This window comes from Akebia trifoliata, chromosome 5 (assembly GCF_017979445.1).
Source record: "Akebia trifoliata isolate Shusen 1 chromosome 5, ASM1797944v1, whole genome shotgun sequence".
In the NCBI taxonomy this organism is placed as follows: domain Eukaryota; kingdom Viridiplantae; phylum Streptophyta; class Magnoliopsida; order Ranunculales; family Lardizabalaceae; genus Akebia; species Akebia trifoliata.
In genome coordinates this window covers 31,595,049-31,619,119 of record NC_141379.1, presented here as the reverse complement: position 1 = coordinate 31,619,119, position 24,071 = coordinate 31,595,049, and the positions used below count along the sequence as shown (strand labels likewise).

Below are 24,071 nucleotides of genomic sequence, written 5' to 3'. Positions count from 1 at the left end.
AGGATGAGAAAATATGTGTCTTTTACTTCTTAAATACCCCTACATATGAAGAACTAGAGTTGAATAGGGTATTATTAAATGTCTTTTGAGGTTGAGGGTAAAAGATGAAAAATAGTAAAATTGAAGAGGTACTAACGTTAAGAAAATGGGGAGATAAGGAAAGACAATAAAATGAGTTAAAGTGGTAAAAGAGAAAATATAGTAAAATTATAGAGATATTATTGAAAAAAGTGTAAATAAGGAAAAATAATAAAATTAGAGAGATATTATTGAAAAAAATAATAATAATAAAAGAAGAAGAAGGAAAAGAAAGACAATAAAATTGAAAGGGTAGGGGGGGCGAAGAGGAAAAATAATAAAGTGAGTAGGGTGAACTTCACAAAACTAGAGTGAGATATTTATCCCTACAATGAGACTTTTACACTAAATTATAAGTGGGTCATATTATTGTGTTTTATTATATAGATAGGGTGAATCCTGATTTGATTTTATCCATGGTAATTACTTTCCTGACTTGAAGTTATCCATGTTTCCTAATTATCAACGCAAATTCTGATTTAATTTTATGAGTTAAATACCTTTATTTATAGGGAATAGGGTGTATCCTAATTTGATTTTATCTATATTGATAATTTTCCTAATTTGAAACTATCCATGTAATTTCCTTATTTATCTTCACGAATCATGCGTGAGATAGAAACAAATCCAGAAGTACAACTTGATTTTTTTTTATGGATTTGACTTGATCCACTGCTCAAGAGTAATTCTGAGTCGTTGAGCCATAGCAATGGTAGGATATCCGACTCAAGACCATCCAAGTGTATCTCCTTGGGACACTTTCTCGGAATGGTCAGACCACGCTACTCAAATTCTAATCCCAAGATGACATGTGGCATCATCTTAAGTCTCTTTGGGTTGCCAAAGGCCAAATCTAGTTCAACAACATCCTCAACTTTTCTAACATCCTTTTAGAGCTCACCCAACCCTAAAAGCAAAATTTGGGAAATAATCTATGCAAGGCTTAAAAAATTGCATTCAAGTATTAATTTTGAATAATACTGAAGTGACTTTAATTTAAGATTGTATTTTCATATTTTACGTTTTGATGTGAAATATGAGGTACAATCTTAAGGTCATTCGAACACAGATTCTTTTATTTTAGAATATAGGTACGTGGATGAGATGGAAAGATACGTAATCATAGATCATTTTCATCGAGATACACAGGAAAGAAAAGATGTGTGATTTTGTTACCTTCCATGTTGCCCCGCGTACCAACATCGTACCAAGACCACGTGGGCATGTGGTCTGGTCACACAAACAAAAGTACAAAAGTGTACCTGTACCCGAGACGAAGTAATGGTAGGATTTGAAGAACTGTAAAGGGTATTTATGTCAATTTAAAATTGTGGTAGTTATCTCGTCAGGCGAGCCAACGAGCTTCGCGTGGGAGGAAAAATCCAAAACCATGCGCACTTAAAACCTTAACACATCTCTCTCTCTCTCCCTAGTCCCCATGAAAGCTAATTGATTGAGGTAGTTGTAGTTCTCCTTTCTGCAACTTTAGATTTCTACTAAAAACTCTGAGATCTGAAATCAATGGGATCGATGGCTCGAAAATCAGTACTTATGATCTGCGGAGACTACATGGAGGATTACGAAGCGATCGTGCCGTTTCAGGTGTTTAAGGCCTTCGATATTCGAGTCGATTGCGTCTCCCCTGGGAAGAAATCTGGAGACAAATGCATCACAGCCGTTCATGATTATATAGGTTACGAGGTATCCTTATCTTCATTTTTCGATTCTTCTTCATTGATTCTGGAATTTCATTCGAGGATCTGAGATATATATTTCTTGCAATTTTCTTCTACTTTCGATTTAGATTTTACTGTCTATGTTCCCTCGATTTTCGTTATCGCGATTATATAGTTCGTGGCCTATCGTTACAACGATAAACTAATAGACCAACAGTGATTGGAGCCGTACGATTGCAAGACCATAAAGAGAGAGGAAAAAAAAAAAGAACGAGTCGTCTCGTGGCAATCCAACACTACGACCCTCTAAATCTTATGAAATAACTCAGATCCAATTAATTTGTTTTAAAAAAGATAATGTTGTTTAGGGCTTGATCGAAGGTTTTGGAAATGAGTAGTGATAATCGGACGCCCCGTGTGGAATACTCAAAATACTCTCCTGATGTGGGATGTGTCTGGAGCCATAGATTTTCTTTCATCGGGATACACAACCCCATATATTTATGGGGATGTGTAGTTGTGTATCCCGATGCATAAAAGTCTATGAGATATGCCTCCAAATGCATTTTTTATTTTTATGGGGAAGTGCAAACATGTATCCTGAGACACGTACAAATCTACGGTACCCGAACTTATCCACGTCATGGAGTCATTTGAGTATACCACCTGGTGAGTCATAGTCTTAAATTTAAAGGTTAGTTTTTTTTCCAGATTTTTTAAAATGTTGTCCTCCACATCCCTACATCCTCGCATCATGTTTTTGGATGCCACAAGGTGAGATCAACGGCTACTAGTAAGATTTGAAATCTTACTAAGTTAGTAAGACTAAACTTGCTCATACGGTTTTTTTCAGAGGAACACAACTGCTTTTATTTATCACACACCAACATTTTCAAAATTGATAGTCGTTTTCCAACGTTTAAGAAAAAAAAAAAAACAATGGCACCCTATTTCTTCTATAAAAAAAAAAAAAAAACTCAAGAACCCATGTAATGGAGAGAGTAAGAGATGGGATCTTAAGATCAAAGAAAAGGTGGAATATTAACTACAAAATTAAAAATATTTCCTTTTTTTTTTTAAAAAAAAAAGACAAATTTTATTTGTAAGCTTGTTTTTAATGAGAATAGGAAATAAACTCTGATCTATGATATCATCATGCATAGACTTTATCAACTAAGTTAGCAGGCTTCTTCAATACAAATATATTTTATAGTAGAAATTCTCGCAAATAAAATATAATCTTTTGTCTGGTAAAATTAGGGAAAGAATATCTTCTTTATGATAGTTGTTTCCCAATCTTGTCTTCATCATATATTTGCTATCCGGTCTACATCACATCGTAGGTTTATGCCTAGTTAGTGATTAGGCATAAAGTTATGGAAAATGTTTGAGTATTATTTGGATTCGTATTAAATTTTTTAAAAATTAATATAAAAAGCTAGTTGGATTAAAATTAACTTGCTAGACGGTGGCATGTACAAACGCACTTGTGTTGATGGGTTTATTTGTAATTTAACATATTGATTTAAGGGTTTTTGAAAATTACATAATAAAAAAGATGATATTTTTATAATTTTGAAAACAAAGTAATGTGATTATACGGTCGTGGTTGAAATTTCCTTAGTTTTTTACTAAATGACCCTGATTCTATTAAATTTAAATTTAAAAGTAAGGGCATTTGTGAGATCCAAAATTTAATGTTGAACCACTTCTACCCCACTTTCTCTCATTATACTAGTAAAGATTTTTTGAAAAAATCTTATATGATAAAACACAATAGTCTAATTACAATTGTAGGGTGTATTCGTCTCACTCCAATTACAATAGATTGGGGTTCACACTACCCCATTTTATTGTTTTTCCTCTTCATCCCCTCAATTTTATTGTCTTTCCTCTCCTCCCCCCATTTAATAATATTTCTACAATGGAGTGGGGTCCATATTACCCCACTTTATTATTTTTCCTCTTCATCCTCTTAATTTTATTGTATCTTCTCCCCCACTCCTCCCTCCCTTAATAATATTTCTTTTAATTTGACTATCTTTTCTCTTTTACCCCTTTAACCCCAAAATTTGGATTTGTCATTCAATACTCCCCAATTTTTTTGCAAAAAAATAAAAATAAAAAGGCAAATATTTAACGAACGAGTGTTGTGTATTGCATGTACCTGGTGGATTTGGGCGAGATATGGCGCTATAAGAGGATTTGTCATTTAATACTTTTTGACATAAAAAGTAAATATTTTGGGAAAAAATAGCTTTTATATATGTGAATAATTTGGATTTGTCGTTCAATATTGTCTAAATTTTTTGGCACAAAAAGGTAAATGCAAAATACAAAAATAAAATTTCTGATATTTTTGTAATCTTTTGGTTTAATTTAAAAAAATAATAAAAATAGAATATGTAAATAATTGGGGTAGGCTGTTTTTTGTGAAAAAACTGGCTGTTTTATGAAAGATAGTAAATTTCACAGTTTAAGCAGAAATAATACTTCAGAATTCAGATTTCTAACTAGGGGTACGTGTATGCACATGTATGCATTTTCCTGACTCCATATGTTTCAAATACAATTGTATCAATCCCAAAGTTACCATTTATCAACCTTACTGTTATGCACTTGTGTGTGTATGTGTGTTTCAATTCTTACTCTCAAATTGCTTCTATATTTCAACAGCTTTACACAGAACTACAAGGCCATTCCTTCAGACTGAATTCAAATTTCGAGGACGTCAAGCACGATTCCTATGATGCACTCATTATTCCTGGAGGCCGTTTCACTGAACTTCTTAGCGTGGACATTAAGGTTTTGAACATTGTATCGAAGTTTGCTGAAGCAAGCAAACCAATTGCAACAACATGTCATAGCCAACTGATTCTAGTATCTGCAGGAATCATTAAAGACACAAAATTTACTGCATTTCCAAGCTTGAAGCATGTAATTAAGATGGCGGGAGGTATTTGGTTGGATCCAGAGCCCATTACTTCATGTATTCTCGACAAAAACATCATAAGTGCAATAGGCTGGCCTGCTCATGCTCAATACCTTGACATTCTATTCCGATTGATGGGAGCGAAAATCACAGGAAATCAGAACAAATCAGTACTTTTCCTTTGTGGAGTGAGTGTTTTCATTATGATTTGTTTATTTCGAAAAACCAATTTGACATAAAAATTAAGGCACTGTTTGGATAGGAAGCATAAACTAGAAAGTAGCTGTAGAAAAAAGTAGCTTTTAGAAAGTAATTCCGATTTTTTTTTTTTTTTTAACTTTCAAAAATAAAATATTACTTTTTAAAATGTATCCAAATGGGCTCTAAAAGTAAATCACGAAGTGGTCCGGACTGACTTTTGTCTTCTGTTTTTTGCTTGAAATTGGACAGAACGGGAAAAATATGTTTGGAATGAATGGTTCAATTGATTTTAGTTATTTACTAAAATTCACCTCTCTCACTTTGTCTCTCCACTCTTCACACATCTCTTTAAGCATTATTATGGTCAACCAAACACAATCTAATTTGCGAAAACTGCTTTTTGGCAAACACCACATTGCTTTTGGAAGCACTTTTGAACTGTAAAAAGCACTTTCTGGCATTGTCATATCGCTATTATTATTGGAGTGATTCAAAGAAAAGTGATTCCATAGGAGCACTTAAGTTGAAAGGATGGCCTTAACAATGTGAGCATGATTGGTTGACATGTATTGTCGTAAATAAGGTTTGCCCACCAAGACCTTAAAATGAAATAATTCATGCTTGTCATGTGCATAAATATATATGTTACATTTTGTTCTATCAGGACTATGTTGAAGACTACGAGATAAACGTTCCGTTCCAAGCCTTGGCCGGCTTGGGTTGCCGGGTGGAAGCCATTAGCCCGAGCAAGAAGAAAGGAGATAAGTGCGTGACCGCCATCCATGACCATGACGATGCCCAAGTCTGCAGCGAGAAAAATGGACATAACTTCATCATCACTGCCAATTGGAATGAAGTTTGTGTCGATGATTATGACTGTGTTGTGATACCAGGAGGAAGATCACCTGAGTTTTTGGTCATGGATGACAAAGTGGTTTCACTAGTGAAGGAATTTGCAGAAAAGAACAAGGTCATTTCTGGTATTGGCCAAGGAAAGCTCATCTTGGCTGCCGCTGGCCTTCTAAAGGTGCGCTTATATAGTTCTGTTTTTGCCTATGATTTTAAAGGAAAGAAACCTATTTTCTCTATCCCAAAAAAAAAAAAAAAATAGAGAGCTTCCATTAGCACCCCAAGTTTACTTATTACACCCCAATTAGAATAAAAAAAAAGAGAGCTTCTATTGCCGCACCAACTTTTACTAAGAGCATCCTAATATGCATGCTAATTCTTATGTGATTTACATGTGAATTGGTGTAAGAGCAAAAGTTGATGTGGCAATAGAAGTATAGAACCTATAAAAATTAAGTTAATGGATGAAAAGAAGTAAAAGTTGGGGTGCCAATAGAAACTCTCTCCCTTTTTTCCTTTTTTAAGATTTCTAATTGTTAGATTTAAGGTTTTAAATGGGCCTAATCCTAATTGTAAACAGCTGTTGAAGTTGTTATAATACTTTGTAATTTTGAAGTAATAACTTGAAACAAACTTTTGTACTATTTAAATGGTGTGCTTCAATCTTTAATTAGGGTGTGATAAATAATTTAAGAAATTGAGGTGTAATAAGTAAAAGTTAGGGTGCCAATAACATCTCTAAAAAATTTAAGGGAAGACAGCTACATTATTACCATCCCTTGATATTGAATGCCAATGATGACCGATGAGATGTAAGAACATTATTTGCTATTGACTTATATCACGAGGTTTCAATGTTGTTGTATTTTGTGTGTAGGGGAAGAGATGTGCAAGCGGTTATGCCATGAAGGTTATCGTTAGTGTGGCTGGTGGTGAGTTGGTGGAGTCTGTAGAATCGGTGGCTCATGGGAAGTTGTTAACGGCAACGGGGTGGACTGCATTGCCAGCTTTCATTTCAGATCTTGTTACTCTCTTGGGCCTCTCTGTACTCTTTTGATTGTTAATTCTCTGTAACCTTAAATTGACTCAGAAGTGTAATACAAGGTCTTCTATATAATTTCTAATAATTAAGATGGATTCGTCCTTTCATGATCACCAATACCACTAATTAAGAAGTTGAAAAGAACCAAACTCTTCACCAAAACTATGTCAAACTCCTGAAACAGATTCTATCGTGAGAGTTGTTCGAGGAAGATTGGCCAACAACGACAACATCCAAACTCATTCCAATTCACCCGAAAACCTGATACGTGCACGTTCCTTGGCTTACGCAAGTTCGAAACAAAGTTAAAAAATCATATTTACCAAGTAATTAGGGATCTAACATAATTATTTGGATTTAATACATGAATTTTCAGTAGTTACAATTGATCCTAGATGAACATTCATCCATATCCTAGAAATATGGCCTAAGAATTTGAAGCCTACAAAAATATGATGCTCGTGCTCGCATGAATTTAGTTGGCTTTATAGACATACAAATCGAAACATGATGCTAATGGTTCCATTGAACGTTATTAAGGCAAGACTTGGATAAGAGAAAGTTAATAAATTCCAAAACCCATTTTGTCGTCTAGTAGCTACAACCGTCTTTTGATTTGTACCGTAGTAGTCCTTTGGTTGGGTATTGGAGTAACATTAGTTATACTTAGATCTTTAACTTTAGGTCTTTTTTAAATTGATTTAACTGTGAAATAAAATACCACGATGCATGTATCTTGGGAATAGTCGCTTCAAAGTGAATCCTCCCAAGATACATCATTTCAATTAAATTGTTACTCTATTCCGAATCAAAGAATCGTGCCAAAGATTCAAAACCTATTAACAAAAATAAAAATGGTATTACAGAGATCGGATTTGAGCCCATGACCTCAAGGTAACTTGCACAAATAACTATATCACATAGGAAACTATTGCTACGAAGAAGGGTTGTGATAAGAAACGCTCAATTTTCCGCACTTTTGCTATGGTTAAACGATCCTCTTCAAATAATTCATCCAACCCAAGGATAGCTATAACATCCTAAGTTCTTTGTGACATTGTGAAGTTTGCTTAGCGATGATAAGATCTATATTTTATTCTCTGCTTATGATTATATTTAGACCATGCCATGGCTCTATTTAGACTACCACCCATCTCATAGGAATGAAAAATTCCCTTTCCAGTTTCAAATTTGGATATATATATATATTTTTTATATTAATATGTGAATAGTTTTGTATTTTTAAGAAAAAATGGCTATAATGTATGTTTTATGAGAAATGGTAAATTTGGCATTTTAAATTACAAATTGCTATTTAGGGGTATAGGGGTGCAACTTGGTTTGGTTTGGAACCGAACCAACATAGGTCGGTTCCACTAAATAAGAGCCAGAATTGAATCAAATTCCATTGGAACCAAATCAACCCAAACCAAATTAAAGTCGGTTTGGTTCAACAGATTGCTAATATTCTATAAATTATAAGTAATATTTTTTTAATGAAAGTACAAACATAAAATTTCATACAATAAATCACAAATTTATCCATAAAAAGTCATTAGTTTATTGATAAAAGATCACTAATCTATATCCTAACTCAAAAAAAAAAAAATCATAATAATTATTATATACATATATATATTTATTTATTGCACAGGAGTTTGGTTCTATACAAACTTGATCCGAGAATCGAACCAAATTGATCGGTTCTTCATTTTCGTAACTCGAAACTGAATCGCAACTTGTTATAAATCACCTCTAAGCTATCGATTTGGTTCGGTTCTCGATTTGAACCAGACCAAGTTGCGCCCCTAGGGGTGGATGCATGTATAGATTTATGGGTGCCTTATTGAGAGGGCAATCAAGATGCCAAAATTACTCTCACATGCGTTTTGATAATATTCACCATATAGAGCTTATTTCCTGTTTTGTTTTTACCAAAGAGGGTATCTGAGGTAATCTTATTTAATTAACTTTATTTTCATACCATTTTTGTCTATTGAAATAAATACTTACCAAAAAGCCAAATTCATAAAACCTAATGTTTTTTCCTTTTCACTCTCTCAAGCTCGCTAAACGCCTCTCTCGACGGAATTCGACCGCGAAAACAATTCCTTCCCCTCCGTCCGCCCATATTTCGCCTCTCCCGCCGGAGATTTTCCCGGAAAATCTCTTTCCGGGTGAGTTGATTGTGTTCTTCATTTATTAATTTGATGTTATTTTTAATTTTTTTTTAGATTTTTTGGGGTTTTGTTTCATGTAGGTTTACGAATTTTGTAGAATTTCAGATCATTTTTCCGTAAATTATCTTGTTTTTGGAAGTAATGCTGGTTTTTAGGATTTTTTGTTTTTCAGAAGTTGAGAACGATTTTTCCCATCTATTTGATCGTTTTTTAGGGTTTAGGAATTTCAATTTGCATCAAATTTTACTTTGCAACACCATGTAATCTTCGTTAGTTTTTTGTATGTATGGGTCCCTAACTCATTTTACAGAAAACAGAAAATTTAACGTTTTTATGGGACTTGGGATCATGACAGATTTGTTCAAGTTCAATTCACTTTCATTCTTTATAAAGATATGTTTTTTTTTTTTCTTCTCTTTCTCAATGTAGGTTTAGGAAATTTTTAGAAGTTCAGATTATTATTAATATTTTCCTTTATTAGATTGTTTTTCAGGATTCTAAGTAGATTTAGGATTTTTTTAGAAGGTGAACTTGATTTTTCCCATCTATTAGATTGTTATTTAGGGTTTCATGCAAGTTTAGGATTTCGTTTAGAAATTTAGATTGATAGTCGTCATCTCTTAGAACGTTAGAGTTTTATGTAGGTTTTGGAACTTTTAAAGTTCATGATTCAAAAAGTTGTAAATTTTCCACGTGGCACATTTTTTCGCATTGTTGATCAAGTTTATGTTTGATGTTTCTTGTTTTTCTTTGAGGTTTCTTTTCCTTTCATTATTGATCATATGTAGGCTTGATATTTGATGGCTTTGTTCGGGAAGGATGCATTTTCATTGAGATCCAATGAATAATAAATTGATATTTATAATTTCTGAATTCACATTGAATGTTTGATGATTTATGAAAATATGTAAGGTCTTCGAGTTAGTGGACTTTTAGATTCATGAAAGTTGCATATGGCATTGAGTTCTTTTTAAACCTTTTCAATTACCTAGACTAGTAAGTTTTTATTCAAATGGGCATCAAATAAACTCGCTCATCATTGTTTTGGGTCATTGCGTTATGAACTAATATCAAATCACTTTGATGATTTTATGTTAGTTTTTTAGACCCCCATTTTAGAAGTCACGCATTTTATTACTACCTTGAATGCAATGTAGCCTATGAAGATTTCTTGTCATTAAGTGGAAACCTAAATAATTACAAAATTTTCGTTGGAACCCGTGATTGCTAGCTTGATTTGCGTCTCGCAGTAGTCATACTTTTCTTCTGCATTGAATTCGAGTTTGCCCATAATTCTATTTACTAATATAAACCACTCTTACGCAGGAGTACATGAACAATGAGTACAGATAAGTTTTCATTGATATGTTTTTTTGATGGAGTTCTCAACGACGAACCTAACAAATTTGCATACACTGGCGGTAAACGCAAATTGAGGAATGTTACTCGTCAAATTACATATAAAGAATTCTTGGAAATCATGTATGAAGTGAGCAAGTCGAGACGCGAGGAGACTGCTTTAACTTTGAAATACTCATATTCGATAAGTCAGAAGACAATAGCCATGGATATAGATTGTGAAGGAGATATTCGAGAAATGTTTATTGGATTTCCCAATGATTGCCAAAACATCCATGTGTTCATCATTAAGTCACCACTTGAGTTCAAAAGACGGAAAGTTCAAAACTACTGTGGAATGGATGATACATCCAAGATGGCGCTAGTTAGGTATGGCATGACTTGAACTAGGTTACAATATATTCTTGTAAGGTTCAATATGCAATAGTTGTGAATAACACCCAAATTTTCCATCGGACACACAGGTTTCAAACAGCGGAATCTGATTATGGCCGAACTTCTTCATGTGGGAGTCTTCTTGAATCAAATAGTGACTCAGAAGGTAATGCCCTGAATTGCTGTAGAGGTCAGAGGACATTAAGCGTTGGTAGTGTTTATGGCTCGAAAGATATATTTCAAAATGCTTTGCGGGAGTTTGCAATGTTTGAAAATTTTCAGCTGAAACCACTCAGGACGAGCCCAAAAACAATCACTGCTAGGTGTGCGAACGAAAGTTGCCCGTGGCGCATCCACGCTTCAAAGTTGCCTGGTGAACCATCATTTAAAATTAGAACTTACACACCTCAACACACATGTGCCATATCCGCCCGTGGTCGAGACCATAGGCAGGCAACGAGTAAATGGATAGCCGGTCACATAAGGGAGCATTTGAAGAACTATCCAAGTTTTACTCCTAATCAAATTATTTCATACATTCAAGAAAATTTTGGTGTGACTGTCAGCTATCGTAAAGCATGGAAGGCGAAGGAAATAGCAATGACTGTGGATTGTGGTCGAGTGATCTCTTGAAGCATCGATATATTCATTTTGATCAAAATGGCAAATAGAGTGGCAAGGTCTCTTCAACAGCCCAATTTATTTTCTCTTTTAGTGTTTCTGATTTTTTTCTAGGTCTTTAGACTATCATGATGATGGTAGATCTGTAATTGAAAAGGTTAGTGTAAATGGTTAAATGGTAAATCTTAAAGGTCTGTCTGAGTTGACGGTCCAACTAAAAAGTTGTCGTCATCGTCATCGTGTTCACCTCTAAAAATGTTCTTACAGGTCAGAACATCTCTGATCTTATAATTGTCCATGTAGAAAGAACAAATTTTTTAACTTTTCCAAAGAGTCTAGTCTTTTAAATATGTTGATGGGTTTGGTATCACTTCCAGGTTTTTTAGATTCTAAAGATGAATATTTTGGGAGTGTGGAATTTGTTACCTGGCTTGTTGAGTGCCTCACTGAACAAAGCACAAGTTATTGCTTTTCAAACGTATCCAGGGAGGTGGCATCTGTGTTTGGATTGAGAGAAAGGGAGAGGAGAGAAAATAAATCTCTCTCTCCATTTCTATTGTCTGGATTGTTAAGTGGGGGAGAGGAGAAAAACATCTTTTCTTTGTATCAAGTACGTTATTATTAAAAATGGGTCTTGTTAAAGTGCAATAAACGCACTTTGGAATTTGGTATTCGAGCTGGGTATTTTGTAAAAAAATAATTTTTTAAAGGGCATTTTTGGTATAAAATTCAATTTCCAAAGTGTATTTATTGCACTGTAACATGTGCCCTCAAGGGACATGTTAACAAAATCCACTAAAAATATGCATGGAATCTGGCAAAACCAATAAATTTGCAAATTTACAAATCCTGTAGGCCACCTCGCTTAATTTGTTGGAATTACAAAAGCAACCTCTTATATTCAATAAAATGGCCTAATTCAATCATTCAAAATCCACCGAATTAATATTTCCAATTATAATCTATAGCATAAAATTAGATTATGTATTTAATATTTACAAAGTAATTACTTATAATAATCCTAACTTTGGTAATACAACCTTAACCTTAATCCCAGCCCTCAAAATTAGCAGGCCTAACCCAGCCCATTGAGGCCAGTCTGATGGCCACCCCAACTCTAGGCTTGGCTTTTACCAGTCCTGCCTTCATCATTAGGTCTGGAGCACATGAGTAACAGGGCAAATTGCAACCCTCCACTTCACAATTCATGAATGATGATGATGAATCAAAGGGAAAACATGTACACCATTTTTTTCTCATTGTTGAACTGAGACGTCTCAAATGCATCGGAAAACTTGTTGGAGACAACTTGGTCTCATTCGGGGATGAGACGAGACATCAAAACAAGTTTTAAGACCATGGGGGTGTAATGCTTTGTTGTGGTTTGTAATCAAAGAGAATTAAAAAAATGTGGCTTTCCCAGCTACTCTAACCATTAAATATGACGAATTTTAGCGCCCATTAAAATAATGCAAAAGATTACACCAAAATTCTGACAGCAGACTCAATAGCAAGCAGTTCCTCTTCCCCAACTTTCTTCCAAGCCCCACCTATCATCAGTCTACCTTTAAAAGGTTTCAGTGAAGAAGCTCGGTCGTCTGCCCAATCACAATCTGCCGTTTCCCTCACCTTCTTATGTGTCTTCGAGTTCTCTAAAGATTCAGCATCACAGCTAGCTTCTCTCTTGCCACTACAATGATTCAGTTCCCATCGCGCTCTGCTTTCTGAGAATTGTTGAACCTCAGACGTGTCCACAGCCTTGTCAAGAATGGGAAGAATGCCTGCAGAACCAAGGGCAGAGGGCAACATACCAATTGGACATGGGTTCCACGACTTAGCCAAGGTCCATGTGTTTTCCTTCTTTTCTTTATCACTATTGCTTATCACCGTAATTATTGTTCTACCCTTTAGACGACATCGTTTAAGCAACTCCAATTTTTTGGCGGCTTGACCAATAGATTCCTCATGATGGAGAAGGATGCACTCAACATTTGTGTGACTAGTGGTTTCTTCAGCACAATCCAAGCTTGGTAAGCTTAACTGAGAGAGTTTCTTGAGTCTCTCAACTATTGAGTTATTTCCTATCATCTGTGCAAGCAGCTGTGCTGACAGTGCAAGCTGGTTGTTGCCAGGAGATAATACCAGAAGACATGTTCTTAGGAGTTCTGTTAGTGTTAGTTTTTGAACATTTGTTAGTGCTGATGAATCTTGAATTTCAGGTCCAAATCCTATTCCGCTGGGAGGACGCTTAACTTTCTTATAATTTCCAATGAGCCACTCAACCAGAGAAGAAAGGTATTCTATTTGAGAAATTTTAGCCTTGTATTGTGATGGTGAGAGATGCTCGTCTCCTGTCAAAGACCCATTGTGGGAAAAACAAGGAAAAGCTCCAATTAGTTATGTAACTTAGCAGACACAACAGAATTCGTGTAGCCCATCTTAAAAACCAACTTTTCTTGTGAACAAGAAAAGCCAAAAAAATGAGGTTCTAGAAGCCAATTGAGTAATTAGAACTAGAGAAGGAAAAAAATGAGAGTAAATGAGCCATTGATCATCCATGTGTAAGAAAATAAAACAAGTTATAGAACAGTACTAAGATAAATTTAGTACAGGTTCAAGTAATAAAAAATTAAGAACACCATTTGGGAAGAAAGAGTAGAAATTACCAATTTCAGATTTCATGGCTTCCAGAGTCCTGATTGTTTCAAGAACTGCTTTGAGCATGGTCAACAACAATTCTGGTTCCTTATTTGAGAATCTGCTTATAACGAGTTTCCAGGTATCAGTAGTACCTGTCAGTGTTTTCAAGTTTATGCGACCCGATTCCACTTGAGAATTATCAGAGGGACCAACCTCACTGACATCTGAGGAATCTGCCTTCAGTAAAAACTCTAGCAACACTTCCACTACTTCAGTGGGGAAGTTAGAAAATAATCGAACAAGGATCCCCAGAGTCTTGGTAACCTGTTTCTTAGAACCTAAAAAAGTCAGATCGAATGTCTATCAGCAATAAGTAGAGTGGGATGATCTCCACTTACAAATCGTTATCATAATCATCAAAAGCCTTGTACAAAAAATTTGGTGGGAAGGTATCCTATTTCTTCTTTCAATTCTGTTGACGAACCCTATTTCTACATTAAACTTTCTCTGAAGCTCTGTATTCTGTTAATTCACGTTCATATTGACTCTTACAAGTTACAACCTCCATCCTTTTTGGTCTTTGTCATTGTCTCTCATAACCTTTAACTTGAAAGCTCTTAATTGAGGCTGTTATTATTTATTTATTTTTATAAATAAAATATATACAGGCAAAGGTTATTTCTATATGACATTTTCATACACTACTTTTTACAAGGAACTGTGGGACCCATATGGAGATGAGTCTAGGGCTAATTTTTTTTGGTGAGGAAAATCTCCATGACATCTAACACTATCAAAAAGTGGATTAAAGTAGAAACAATGCAGACAATCCCCTTAACCAAAAACATTGAACCAAAAGTTAGTAGTGTTAGAAAAGAGACTTCTTTTTTTGCGAGGATGATCTCCTCACCATGTAGATCATCCTCACTTAAAATCAGCCTTTGACTCCTTCAATGTGGTCCCTGTGTATGAGTACAGGGGGGCAAGACTGACATTTTATGGGTCCCTCACCAAGAGAAATCGTTGGTCAAAACTTGACCTGACAAATGAACATACCTCCAGATCTACAAGCATGAAGCTTTCCAGCCATGTGGGTGAAAAATTTATTACGTCCGCAAAGCAATTCAGACTGTTTCACACCTATAGACGAAGATGTTAGTAGGAGAAAATAAAAGGAGATTATGATCCCTGGTAACTAGATCCTGCCAAGATTTCTAACAGTACCAGCATATAATCAGTGGAAAAAGAATTAACAGCAATAGTACCAAACCTTAACCTTCGTAAAACAAAATTTTACACTCACGTGTTCCCTTCATTGGTGAAGAACCAGAATTCTGAGCCTGTTTAAAACTTAGATGAAAAGCTAGTTCTCGTAGTTTAGATTTGATTTCTTTTCTAACATCAGCAATTCCATCCCTTTGAAGTGGAATTGCATTCTTCTGAGGCTCCCAATAATAAGATTTTAACCAGTCGAGTGCCTGGAATTGTCAAAAACAAGGTAACCTAATATAAATAAGTGGTTCTAATTTCCCAGATTCAATGAATATTACTCTTTAATAATAAGACAGTGGAAGTAAAGAATTCAAGATCCAAAAGAGAGATGACGTAAAAGAAGCAATTAAATAGATATGACTATGAGCATTATAAATCATTATGGCATATTCAAGCCCCACAATTCTATATTCCTTGGCGTGTATTTCCTGTTCTTTCCTTTAATATGCTGGGTCGGTCTTCTTGACCAATGGCAAATCTCTCTCTATAACCTTCTAATAATACTTAACAATTTCTTATACCTATCAAAAAAAAAAAAAAAATTTGTTATATTGACCACATAACAAAGAAGGTAATACTTTATGGTACTGATCTGATACGAATTTCTGTTCACCTAAACCTAGTTTTATTCTTGAAGATTCTTAAAGGTGGAAACTTCGTAGAAGCATGGTCATCTCTCATTGCACTACAATAAAAAGGACTAAAGAATCACTTCAACAAGTGCAAGGAACTCAACGTATGAACCATGTTAATCATTAAAACTCATACTTAAAAAAGAAAAATACATCAAAAACATACTGCGCAATAAAAATGGGACGGATACTAAAATTCACATTAACTTGCTGGGTCAAAAAAGGTGAATAGTTTTAAGTCTCGTATATCCAGAGTTAAATCATCTAGTCCATCTTCAGATTGTCCTGGGCTGAGTCAACATCCTTACATGATCCAGAAATCACATAGGTCCCCTTCTTGACCAATCTGGGTCACCCACCAAGTTATGATCCTTACTAATTGACTCACGGCAATAGTTTAAGCAATCATGTTAATCCATGTATGGAACAATTGACATAGCTTTCCATTAACATTAGAATAGGAGTAGAATGAAGATATACAATTAAGACTACATTCACTGTATATGTAAAATGCGTAAATGAATTTTTTTTTATACAAATCTTTGTCAATTTATATGTTCTATTTTTTTAATTTTTGTCATCTTCTTGTCTTGGATACTTCAGGGTTTCCAGGTGTTTTGTTATCTCACATTTCTCAGTGGATCGCCCTAGATAAGCCTGATTGTACAAGATGATTCTATCTTGGCTCAAGACAATCCCAAGATGTTGAAAGATGAGGTGGTGCAATACTGCAATCTACCGTTCTATTGGAAACATTTCTCTTCTTGTTTTGAAGTTGAATAAAGTGAGTTCCGTGTTCCTATAACCATTAAAACACAATGGCATGATCTTGCAAACTTCAAACACCCAACAACAAATGATTAAAAGAATCCACTCAGTTTCCTATAATGTCCATATTCTATATTAAGGGATTAAGAAATGGTATATTCTAGTCTGTCTTAAAAGAAAAGTTCTAATCATTGAATAACTGAATCACAAGACTTGTTTTTAAGGCAAAATATTATGGAAGATGTTTTCATCAGAATTGTATAGGATAGAGTAATATAGAACCAAATTAGGCAGCACGTTAACATAACTTCCGACAAAGGAAGAACCACCTGAGCTAGTATACATTTACGAATATTGGACACCAACGCTAGTAAACAAAGGAACTGTTTGGGAAGCATTTGAAAAGAGAGGCAAAATAAAAATATGACTCAAACCATTTAGAAGAAAGAAGAACACAGTATACCTTCACAGAGGCCAAACGAACTAGCTGAAGAGAAGGGAGATCACGGTGAGAACCCTCTACAAACACAAAATTGTAATCATAAATACAGAAGAACAAAATCCATAACCGAAGTAAATGGGTAAAGAGATAAATAAACCCTCTCACCATGACGGATATCGATCAGCATACGTGGTATACCTATTGCATCAGCTGCTTCAGCAATAGAAATCTCTGTTTTCTTACGTGTTTTCTCAATGACACCATTCACAAGCCTTCATAAATAAGACCCAAGCATGTAAGCATATAATTCCCTCCTTCCAGATTCAATAGCATAAGTTGATTTAGCCAAGTCTTCCCAAGCATAGGTATTTCCCAAAGAGCATATGAATATTCTTTCAAGAGACTTCATGATGCAGGACAGTGGGGGAAGAAGAAGAAAATAGGGGTGATTAGGGGATAAAATTTGGGATTTGGAATTGGGTTAAAGATTTGGGCAACAATAGGAAAAGGGTGTCCAAAATCCCAATTGGCTATTGAGATGTAAAATGCAAAGTTTTATAAATTACGATATTTTGATTGGGGTTGGATAAGAATTAAAGCAAAGGGGAAAGGATTAAGGGTTGAGGTTTCAAGCCCTAAAATCTACTCTTAAATCTTTGATGTCCCCATTACTTCAACCAAGTTTTCCCCGGGTTATCAAGGACCAGTAAATTATGTCATTCAATTCAAGTTCCGACCCAAGTCAAGTAAGCTTGACTCTTGGGTCTCAAGGTAACAAGTTGAGTTCTTCATTATAGATGTGCATAACCAAAGTACTAGTTCATACACATTCACACGAGAAATTTGTTGTTGACATGACAAAAATGAACTTAATGGTATCATATAAAAATTTACATATTTATTGTTCTACTCTTGTACATGCATAAGATACATGTGCATGTATATGAACATATTTTTAACAATAAGGGTCAAAATTGGAAAATGTTTACTCATGTTCATCAATCCAAAAAACCGCACAATTCAAGGGTTATATGTGAAAAATATTCTATCCTAAATTTAACTCATCAAATTGAAAAGTTCTGGTCAATTACTTAAAAGAGGCTACTCCTCAAAAGGCTAGTATTAAATAATATGTATGGTTTTTAGAATAAAGATCCCTTTATTGGGATGAAAGTGACTGCCTTATCGCATTCAATTTTTCCCTAGAAGAGTGTAAATATATTCCCACATCGAGTTCTCAATTCATTGGGTGAAGTGAAAAAGGTTTAAAAGGTCGTTTCAAGATATCGGCCATGAGAATGTATTATACGCAGAATTCCTTTTTTTTTTTTTTTTTTGGATTTTCTTAATTAGAGAAAAATTATAGCTTACATATTGCACCCTCTAACAACTACAAGCAAACCAATTTGTGAATAAATATCAAAATCAAATCTTCATCAAAAAACATTTCACCTCGTAATAGCCATGCAATATAGCATCGCCAGCATCTCCTCTGAATGAAGAACATCATTAATCGAATCCTCTCTTCAAAACAACAAACATATAATCGCAATCAAGCAGGAATCAACCAAACAAAAAAAAATAAAAATTGAATTAAAAAAAAAAAAAACCTTGAGTACCTGAAAAAAGGATCCTTTTGTTGGATTTCGACGATTGAGGCTGTAATTTCAATCACAATGGGAAGGCATCCTCTGCTACGCCAAGCAGATATCTGAGATTCAAGGATGGATTTGAGAATTAGGGTGGGTTTAGATTGTAAAATTTTATTAATGTTATTTAAAGTTTTCGATTCTTACTCTTCTGAGAGCGGCATTAATGGAGTCTGGAGAAGAAGAGAACAGAGATTCTCTAACGAAGTTCCATTGATCCCAGCTTAACCATGGAACAAGCTTGTAATTGGAAAACCGATCCTCCTCCTCCTCCATCTCTTTCTCCTGAAACCCTAACATTACCTCTCTATTACTTTCAACCACCTTAAACCCTAGCTTTGACTACACTTACGTCGCAGGTCATTGTTCAACTTAAAGAGATACTATTGTCACCCTAAATTTTACTAATTACACCCCAATTTCTGGATTTAATTACCACATCTCACTTAAAGATCGAAACACTCTTCAAACATTACATAGAATTGGCCACGTTCAAACAATTTCAGTAGTTATTTATAACTAGAATTTCTCTTGGCACCCCAATTTTTACTTATTCACAATCATTTATTTATTTTCTTTATTTTTAATTGGAGTGCATTAAGTAAGAGATGAGGTACCAATAACAGCTCTCTAGTGAGTCTTCAAATATCTGAAATCTCACTAAAGGTTTCGAATCTCACCTAGTAAGATTGAAAATTGGTAAGATTTCAAATCTCACTAAAGACCCGGAACTCACATCTTGACACAAAAAAACTTGATCGACCAAAGGAGAGAACAAACCCTTGATCAAGTTAAATTTTATTTATTTATTAAAATTAATTTTTTTTTCATTAAATCTAGAGGACTATTATATTGGACTGTCAATGTGGTAGTTCATGTGAGCCTAACCCTTAGTAAGATTTGAAATCATTCCCAGTTAGAAAGCCAAGTGATTTTCTCTAATCTATACAAACATTCAAAGAGAAAAAATGAGTTGAAATTTTTCTCTAGAGTTGGGATCCAATTCGGTGTTTCTTTTGTGTAAAATAAGAACAGTGTCTACATGACATGCTTTATTTAGAATTTTAGTCACCTCGGGTTCCTATCTAAGCGTTCATGCAGCCCCATGTTTATTCTCCAATCAAACTTGACACGTAGACACCATTCCTAAAATGGGACACCGTACTGGATCGTGACTCCTGATAGAAATGTGTGTTTTTAAGAAGTGATCTCCAACTGTTGGATTTCTTGCAACCCAATCTTAGACCGTGAAATGTCTTTATGGGGATATAAAACAGTGTTTTATATAATTAAGCTAACGATTATGACTTGTGGAGATTTAAAAAAGCAGGTTTACCTTGACTGGGCCTGAACAAGAGTTGGGCTTAATCCAAACCCAGTCCATTGTGGCCTAAGTCAGGGTTGTGGGTTAGTCTGGTAACAGGATCAATTTTTAATTTTTATGCCAGTAGTGATTCATATATCCTGACCAGATCTAATTATTCTCTTGTCGAATTTGGATCCAAATGTCAAATTTGATAAGGATCCAACCCAATAAGTTATGTAATTTATCTGGATCGGGATCAACTTTTAATAGATCAGTTCCAAACACCCCTGATTGGATTTAAATCCGCCCCATTGATGATCCAAGTTACCATTCACCGTCCAAACTCCATATAAAGTCCTCTATCCTCTACCTTCTTAAAATGCAAATAACATTAGAAGGTTCTATTTGTCCCCGTTGAATTTTAAATTTTAATTTGGGAGTTCTGTAGTCATCCATTTTCAAACCTTGGATCAAGTCCACAAAGAAACTTTTGATTTTTTTCCCCCCTCGTTTGTTATGAGTTTTTCCATGAAATCTCAAGGACTATGGCACTAGATTGCCCTTCGGAAGAGCTAAAACCTTATTAGTTAGTAAGATAAGTGTTTTTCATTCGAAGTCAGTGGTTTAAACTTTGAACTAGATAGCCTCACTAACTTAGTAAGATTTCAAATCTTACTTTCATTGGTCCGACATCTATTATTACATTGGAAATTCAACGCTACAACCTTCTATATTTCATGGAAAAATTTTAGATAAAAAAATTCAAAAGAACCATATTCTTTGAGTTTGATTCAAAGTGTTTAAAATTGATTGCTAGCGAACTCCAAAAATTAAAATTAAAGTTAATGGTGAAAATTAACTTAAATTTTTTTTTTTCAAAGTTCTTACAAATTTTCCTCTACAACCCAGGGGCATTAGATCATGTTTTTGGATGCCACGAGATCATGTTTTTGGATGCCACGAGGTAGGGCGGTCAAGAATCTTTTTGTATTGAAGTTAGTAAGATAAGTGTTCTTTTCTAAAGTTTTGAAGAGAAATTTATCTTACAGACATCACTATAATATTTTTATTATAAAAACAGCCTTAGAATTTTGAATATAAGGAAACCTTACTTCATCAGATTTGTTATTCAACAATACCTATTATATTTCCTCTCTTCTTAGAGCTGATTTTTTCTCCTAAAATCATGGATCACGCTCAATTTATTTATTTTTAATTTGAATTGTAACATAGAATTTGGAGCTTTGGGATGTTGGATTGCCAACATCGTCCACATAGCAAGATTAAGATTCAAGACTAAAACTCTCTCCAATTACTATAAAATAAATAATAAGAAAGTTGGTGTTCAGAAATACTAAGTATACGCACAAATTAGATAGAAATATACAATCATGTTTCAACTTTCTTTACATGAAATAAGTGTCATCATTTATATTTAAACAATTATCTAATATAAATATAATCACACCTTCAAAAACAAATACCACATTTTAACTGTAAACCAAACCCCAAATGACTTCATTGCTGTTTTTTTTTTCTTCTCTTGAGATCTTTGCCAAATTTTGTACCTCAATTTAACATGCTCAATTCTGATTTGGTCAAATATGGGCATATTTGGTTCATGGTTTCACATAGTGAGGTAATGGTTTATGAATCATATTCTAAAAATTCATTCCAATATCAGTTCAACGCAATTAAACAGATTCAAAATCAGACTGATGTGAAATATACAATACTTAATTATAATATCATTACCACACATCTCATTTCATTAATTTACATGCAATGTTTTGGTTGAAAATATGTCGTACAGATTTTTTTTCCCACCACTAACCAATTTTTTGCTAAGATTTATCATTATTTTTATTTAAATAAATAATTTTTAATAATTAAATGCTTAGAAAATTGTTTTCCTGGATTTACATTAAAGGAAATTTTTTCTATTCAGGAATTTTCATCTAATTTTCGAAATAGTAGAAAGCAGTCTACTTTTGCACTGTTTGATAGCACTTCTCAAATGAGATTCTACAAGCGTCAAAGGAAGGAAAAAAAAAAAAAAACAGTGGTTAATGGTCCAAAGAAATAAGACCGCTGTTGGAAACCTTGTTCTGTTATTGAATGACAGTACATCTACATAGATTTTTGAAATAACAGTTGGGGTAAGAACAATAATTACACCATAGAAGCTGATTAAGGTAGATTCCTCTTGCGAGCTATCTCTCGAGCCATCTCGCGTAGCTCCTCAGGTGATTGAGGCCGAGGAGCTTCCGGGGGATACACCACATAAGAGCGCTGAGCACCAAAAGAAACAAAACCACTTTAGAATACAGATTAAAACAAGGAATAATAAGGGTTTTCAAATCCAAAAAGTAGGACAGTTGCACACGGGATGGGACTGGGCTCAATGACACGATACAATAACGATCTTTGGCTTGAAGGTTTGGATTCTGGCTAAAGGCATGAAAAAGAAAAAATGGTCTCAAAAACCTGAAGTTTCTCACAAGAATAAGGCTTTAAAGGTTCATTATTACAGACCTAACACTTCGTCGTGTATAGCATCCATGAAACTTAAAGTCTTAAACTAATCTCCTTGATGAAGCTCAAGTCAATCTTATGTCCCAAAATGAATTAGAAATTGTCCATTAAACCAACTCTCTTAGGCAATCAGACACACATAAGGCAACACACACAAAGTACTTAGAATCTTAAACATTTTACTCACTCAAGCATATGTACAAATGAGACACTCATCCCCTTGTATAGGAAGGAGGAGGCAGACAGCTAAGATCAAACCACATAAGATGGGATTAGACCCATAGCTCAGTTGATTTGTCACAATGCAAAAAAAACTTTGACGTCGTAGGTTCAAGTCTAGTGGACTCATTAAAACACACACACACACACACATACACAGGATCAATCCAATGGTACACAAACACCAGAATTCTCTATAAAAAATCATCGAAGCAAATATCTATACTCAACCTATAGATTCTCTATTTATGTACAATATGGAATTCTTTAGAAACTATGGTGCAATTGAAGAACCATCCACACTCGTCTTGAATAATCTGCCTAACTCTAGTGTTCTCCAAGCTCTTCTAAATTATTTTAGACAACTTGTCGAAATGGGTAAATCTCATGGCAAGCCAAAGTTAATTTATTCACAATTTCATATCTGTATGTTAATGTCCAAATCCAAATTCCAAACTCATTCTAATCAAATTACATGGTTCAAAATATAGGAATCTATCGTTATTGAAATTGATACAAAACATTGAATTTATCCAAATGTATGCAGTAACTTTTCTTTCCTTGACTGAACATTCCTCTAAAACGATATTTTAAGAATTAGAACTCAACTACATCCATAGTTTCACTCTTGCAACTTTAGGAGATCTTGATTCACTTGAACCAAACAATTCATCTTCTCTCCTACGTAATTTCTTCATCTTTTTTATTTTGGTTTCATAATTCATAGTAAAACCTGTGTAATCAAAGGATTATATCAGATTGGTCAGCACACCCTTATGTTTTGTACTCAATTTTTTTATATCCAAAATTGCTAGTTAGATTCGATTGTCGTGGTTCTCAATCAGCCTCAGATTTTACCAAATTTAAGAGAAATTCAAACAAATCTGATAAAAACAATCTAATAGGATCTTATCCAAATCTCTAACTAATAATTCCTATCTAAATCTCTGTAAATATGATTCGGTCCTAGAATTCTCAAAGTGTCTTACGATCTATTTATAGGGGAATATTCTAACTCCCTAATAGATCAATCAGCTAAGAAGAAGAAATTGAGAGAGAGAGAGAGAGCTTACATTGCCCATGATTTTCTGGAGATTCTTGGTGTTGAATGAGAAAAAGTACATGAGACCAATTGGAACGCTCACATAGAGAGCAAACTTCGCGATCTCCAAAACCCCTTTCGATGTTCCAATAGCTGACATTTTTGTGATCTAAAACCCTAGAACGACGGATAACACAAACCCTAATTAAAGAGAATCGAGATTCGAGAAGAAAGGGCGGTGGACTGGATATAA

At 34.4% G+C, this 24,071-nt stretch overlaps 4 protein-coding genes across 4 annotated transcripts; 2 read left to right on the top strand and 2 right to left on the bottom strand.

Annotated features, from left to right (window-relative positions):
- The first annotated feature begins 1,480 nt into the window (after positions 1-1,480).
- LOC147402217 (DJ-1 protein homolog E-like) lies at positions 1,481-6,891 on the top strand. Its single transcript, XM_086443791.1, has 4 exons — positions 1,481-1,779; positions 4,431-4,874; positions 5,552-5,914; positions 6,614-6,891. The coding sequence occupies exons 1-4, from the start codon at positions 1,600-1,602 to the stop codon at positions 6,791-6,793; spliced, it is 1,167 nt and encodes a 388-aa protein (XP_086299917.1). The 5' UTR covers positions 1,481-1,599; the 3' UTR covers positions 6,794-6,891.
- A 1,905-nt stretch (positions 6,892-8,796) lies between these two features.
- On the top strand, positions 8,797-11,663 carry LOC147402216 (uncharacterized). Its single transcript, XM_086443790.1, has 3 exons — positions 8,797-8,955; positions 10,285-10,686; positions 10,782-11,663. The coding sequence occupies exons 2-3, from the start codon at positions 10,298-10,300 to the stop codon at positions 11,323-11,325; spliced, it is 933 nt and encodes a 310-aa protein (XP_086299916.1). The 5' UTR covers positions 8,797-8,955; positions 10,285-10,297; the 3' UTR covers positions 11,326-11,663.
- Positions 11,664-12,676: 1,013 nt separating this feature from the next.
- On the bottom strand, positions 12,677-19,065 carry LOC147402215 (las1-like family protein). The gene is made up of 9 exons (XM_086443789.1): positions 18,864-19,065; positions 18,687-18,778; positions 18,520-18,591; positions 17,233-17,339; positions 17,089-17,144; positions 15,257-15,431; positions 15,010-15,093; positions 13,980-14,291; positions 12,677-13,664 (listed from the first exon to the last, which is right to left on the bottom strand). Exons 1-9 carry the CDS (start codon positions 19,014-19,016, stop codon positions 12,793-12,795), a joined length of 1,923 nt encoding a protein of 640 aa, XP_086299915.1. The 5' UTR covers positions 19,017-19,065; the 3' UTR covers positions 12,677-12,792.
- A 3,051-nt stretch (positions 19,066-22,116) lies between these two features.
- LOC147402214 (sporulation-specific protein) lies at positions 22,117-24,067 on the bottom strand. The gene is made up of 2 exons (XM_086443788.1): positions 23,850-24,067; positions 22,117-22,314 (listed from the first exon to the last, which is right to left on the bottom strand). Exons 1-2 carry the CDS (start codon positions 23,976-23,978, stop codon positions 22,213-22,215), a joined length of 231 nt encoding a protein of 76 aa, XP_086299914.1. The 5' UTR covers positions 23,979-24,067; the 3' UTR covers positions 22,117-22,212.
- Positions 24,068-24,071: the final 4 nt, after the last annotated feature.

What these genes read in the sequence shown, in the direction of transcription:
- LOC147402217 (XM_086443791.1), top strand. Translation starts at nt 1,600, where the DNA reads ATGGGATCGATGGCTCGAAAATCAGTACTTATGATCTGCGGAGACTAC. An exon ending in CAGTACTTTTCCTTTGTGGA is followed by an intron (nt 4,875 to 5,551) that starts GTGAGTGTTTTC and finishes TTGTTCTATCAG; the next exon opens with GACTATGTTGAAGACTACGA. An exon ending in CTGCCGCTGGCCTTCTAAAG is followed by an intron (nt 5,915 to 6,613) that starts GTGCGCTTATAT and finishes TTTTGTGTGTAG; the next exon opens with GGGAAGAGATGTGCAAGCGG.
- LOC147402216 (XM_086443790.1), top strand. Translation starts at nt 10,298, where the DNA reads ATGAGTACAGATAAGTTTTCATTGATATGTTTTTTTGATGGAGTTCTC. An exon ending in TCCAAGATGGCGCTAGTTAG is followed by an intron (nt 10,687 to 10,781) that starts GTATGGCATGAC and finishes TCGGACACACAG; the next exon opens with GTTTCAAACAGCGGAATCTG.
- LOC147402215 (XM_086443789.1), bottom strand. Translation starts at nt 19,016, where the DNA reads ATGTTAGGGTTTCAGGAGAAAGAGATGGAGGAGGAGGAGGATCGGTTT. An exon ending in TTAATGCCGCTCTCAGAAGA is followed by an intron (nt 18,779 to 18,863) that starts GTAAGAATCGAA and finishes CTTGAATCTCAG; the next exon opens with ATATCTGCTTGGCGTAGCAG. An exon ending in TATTGCATGGCTATTACGAG is followed by an intron (nt 17,340 to 18,519) that starts GTGAAATGTTTT and finishes TTATTTATGAAG; the next exon opens with GCTTGTGAATGGTGTCATTG.
- LOC147402214 (XM_086443788.1), bottom strand. Translation starts at nt 23,978, where the DNA reads ATGTCAGCTATTGGAACATCGAAAGGGGTTTTGGAGATCGCGAAGTTT. An exon ending in TCCAGAAAATCATGGGCAAT is followed by an intron (nt 22,315 to 23,849) that starts GTAAGCTCTCTC and finishes TTTGGTGCTCAG; the next exon opens with CGCTCTTATGTGGTGTATCC.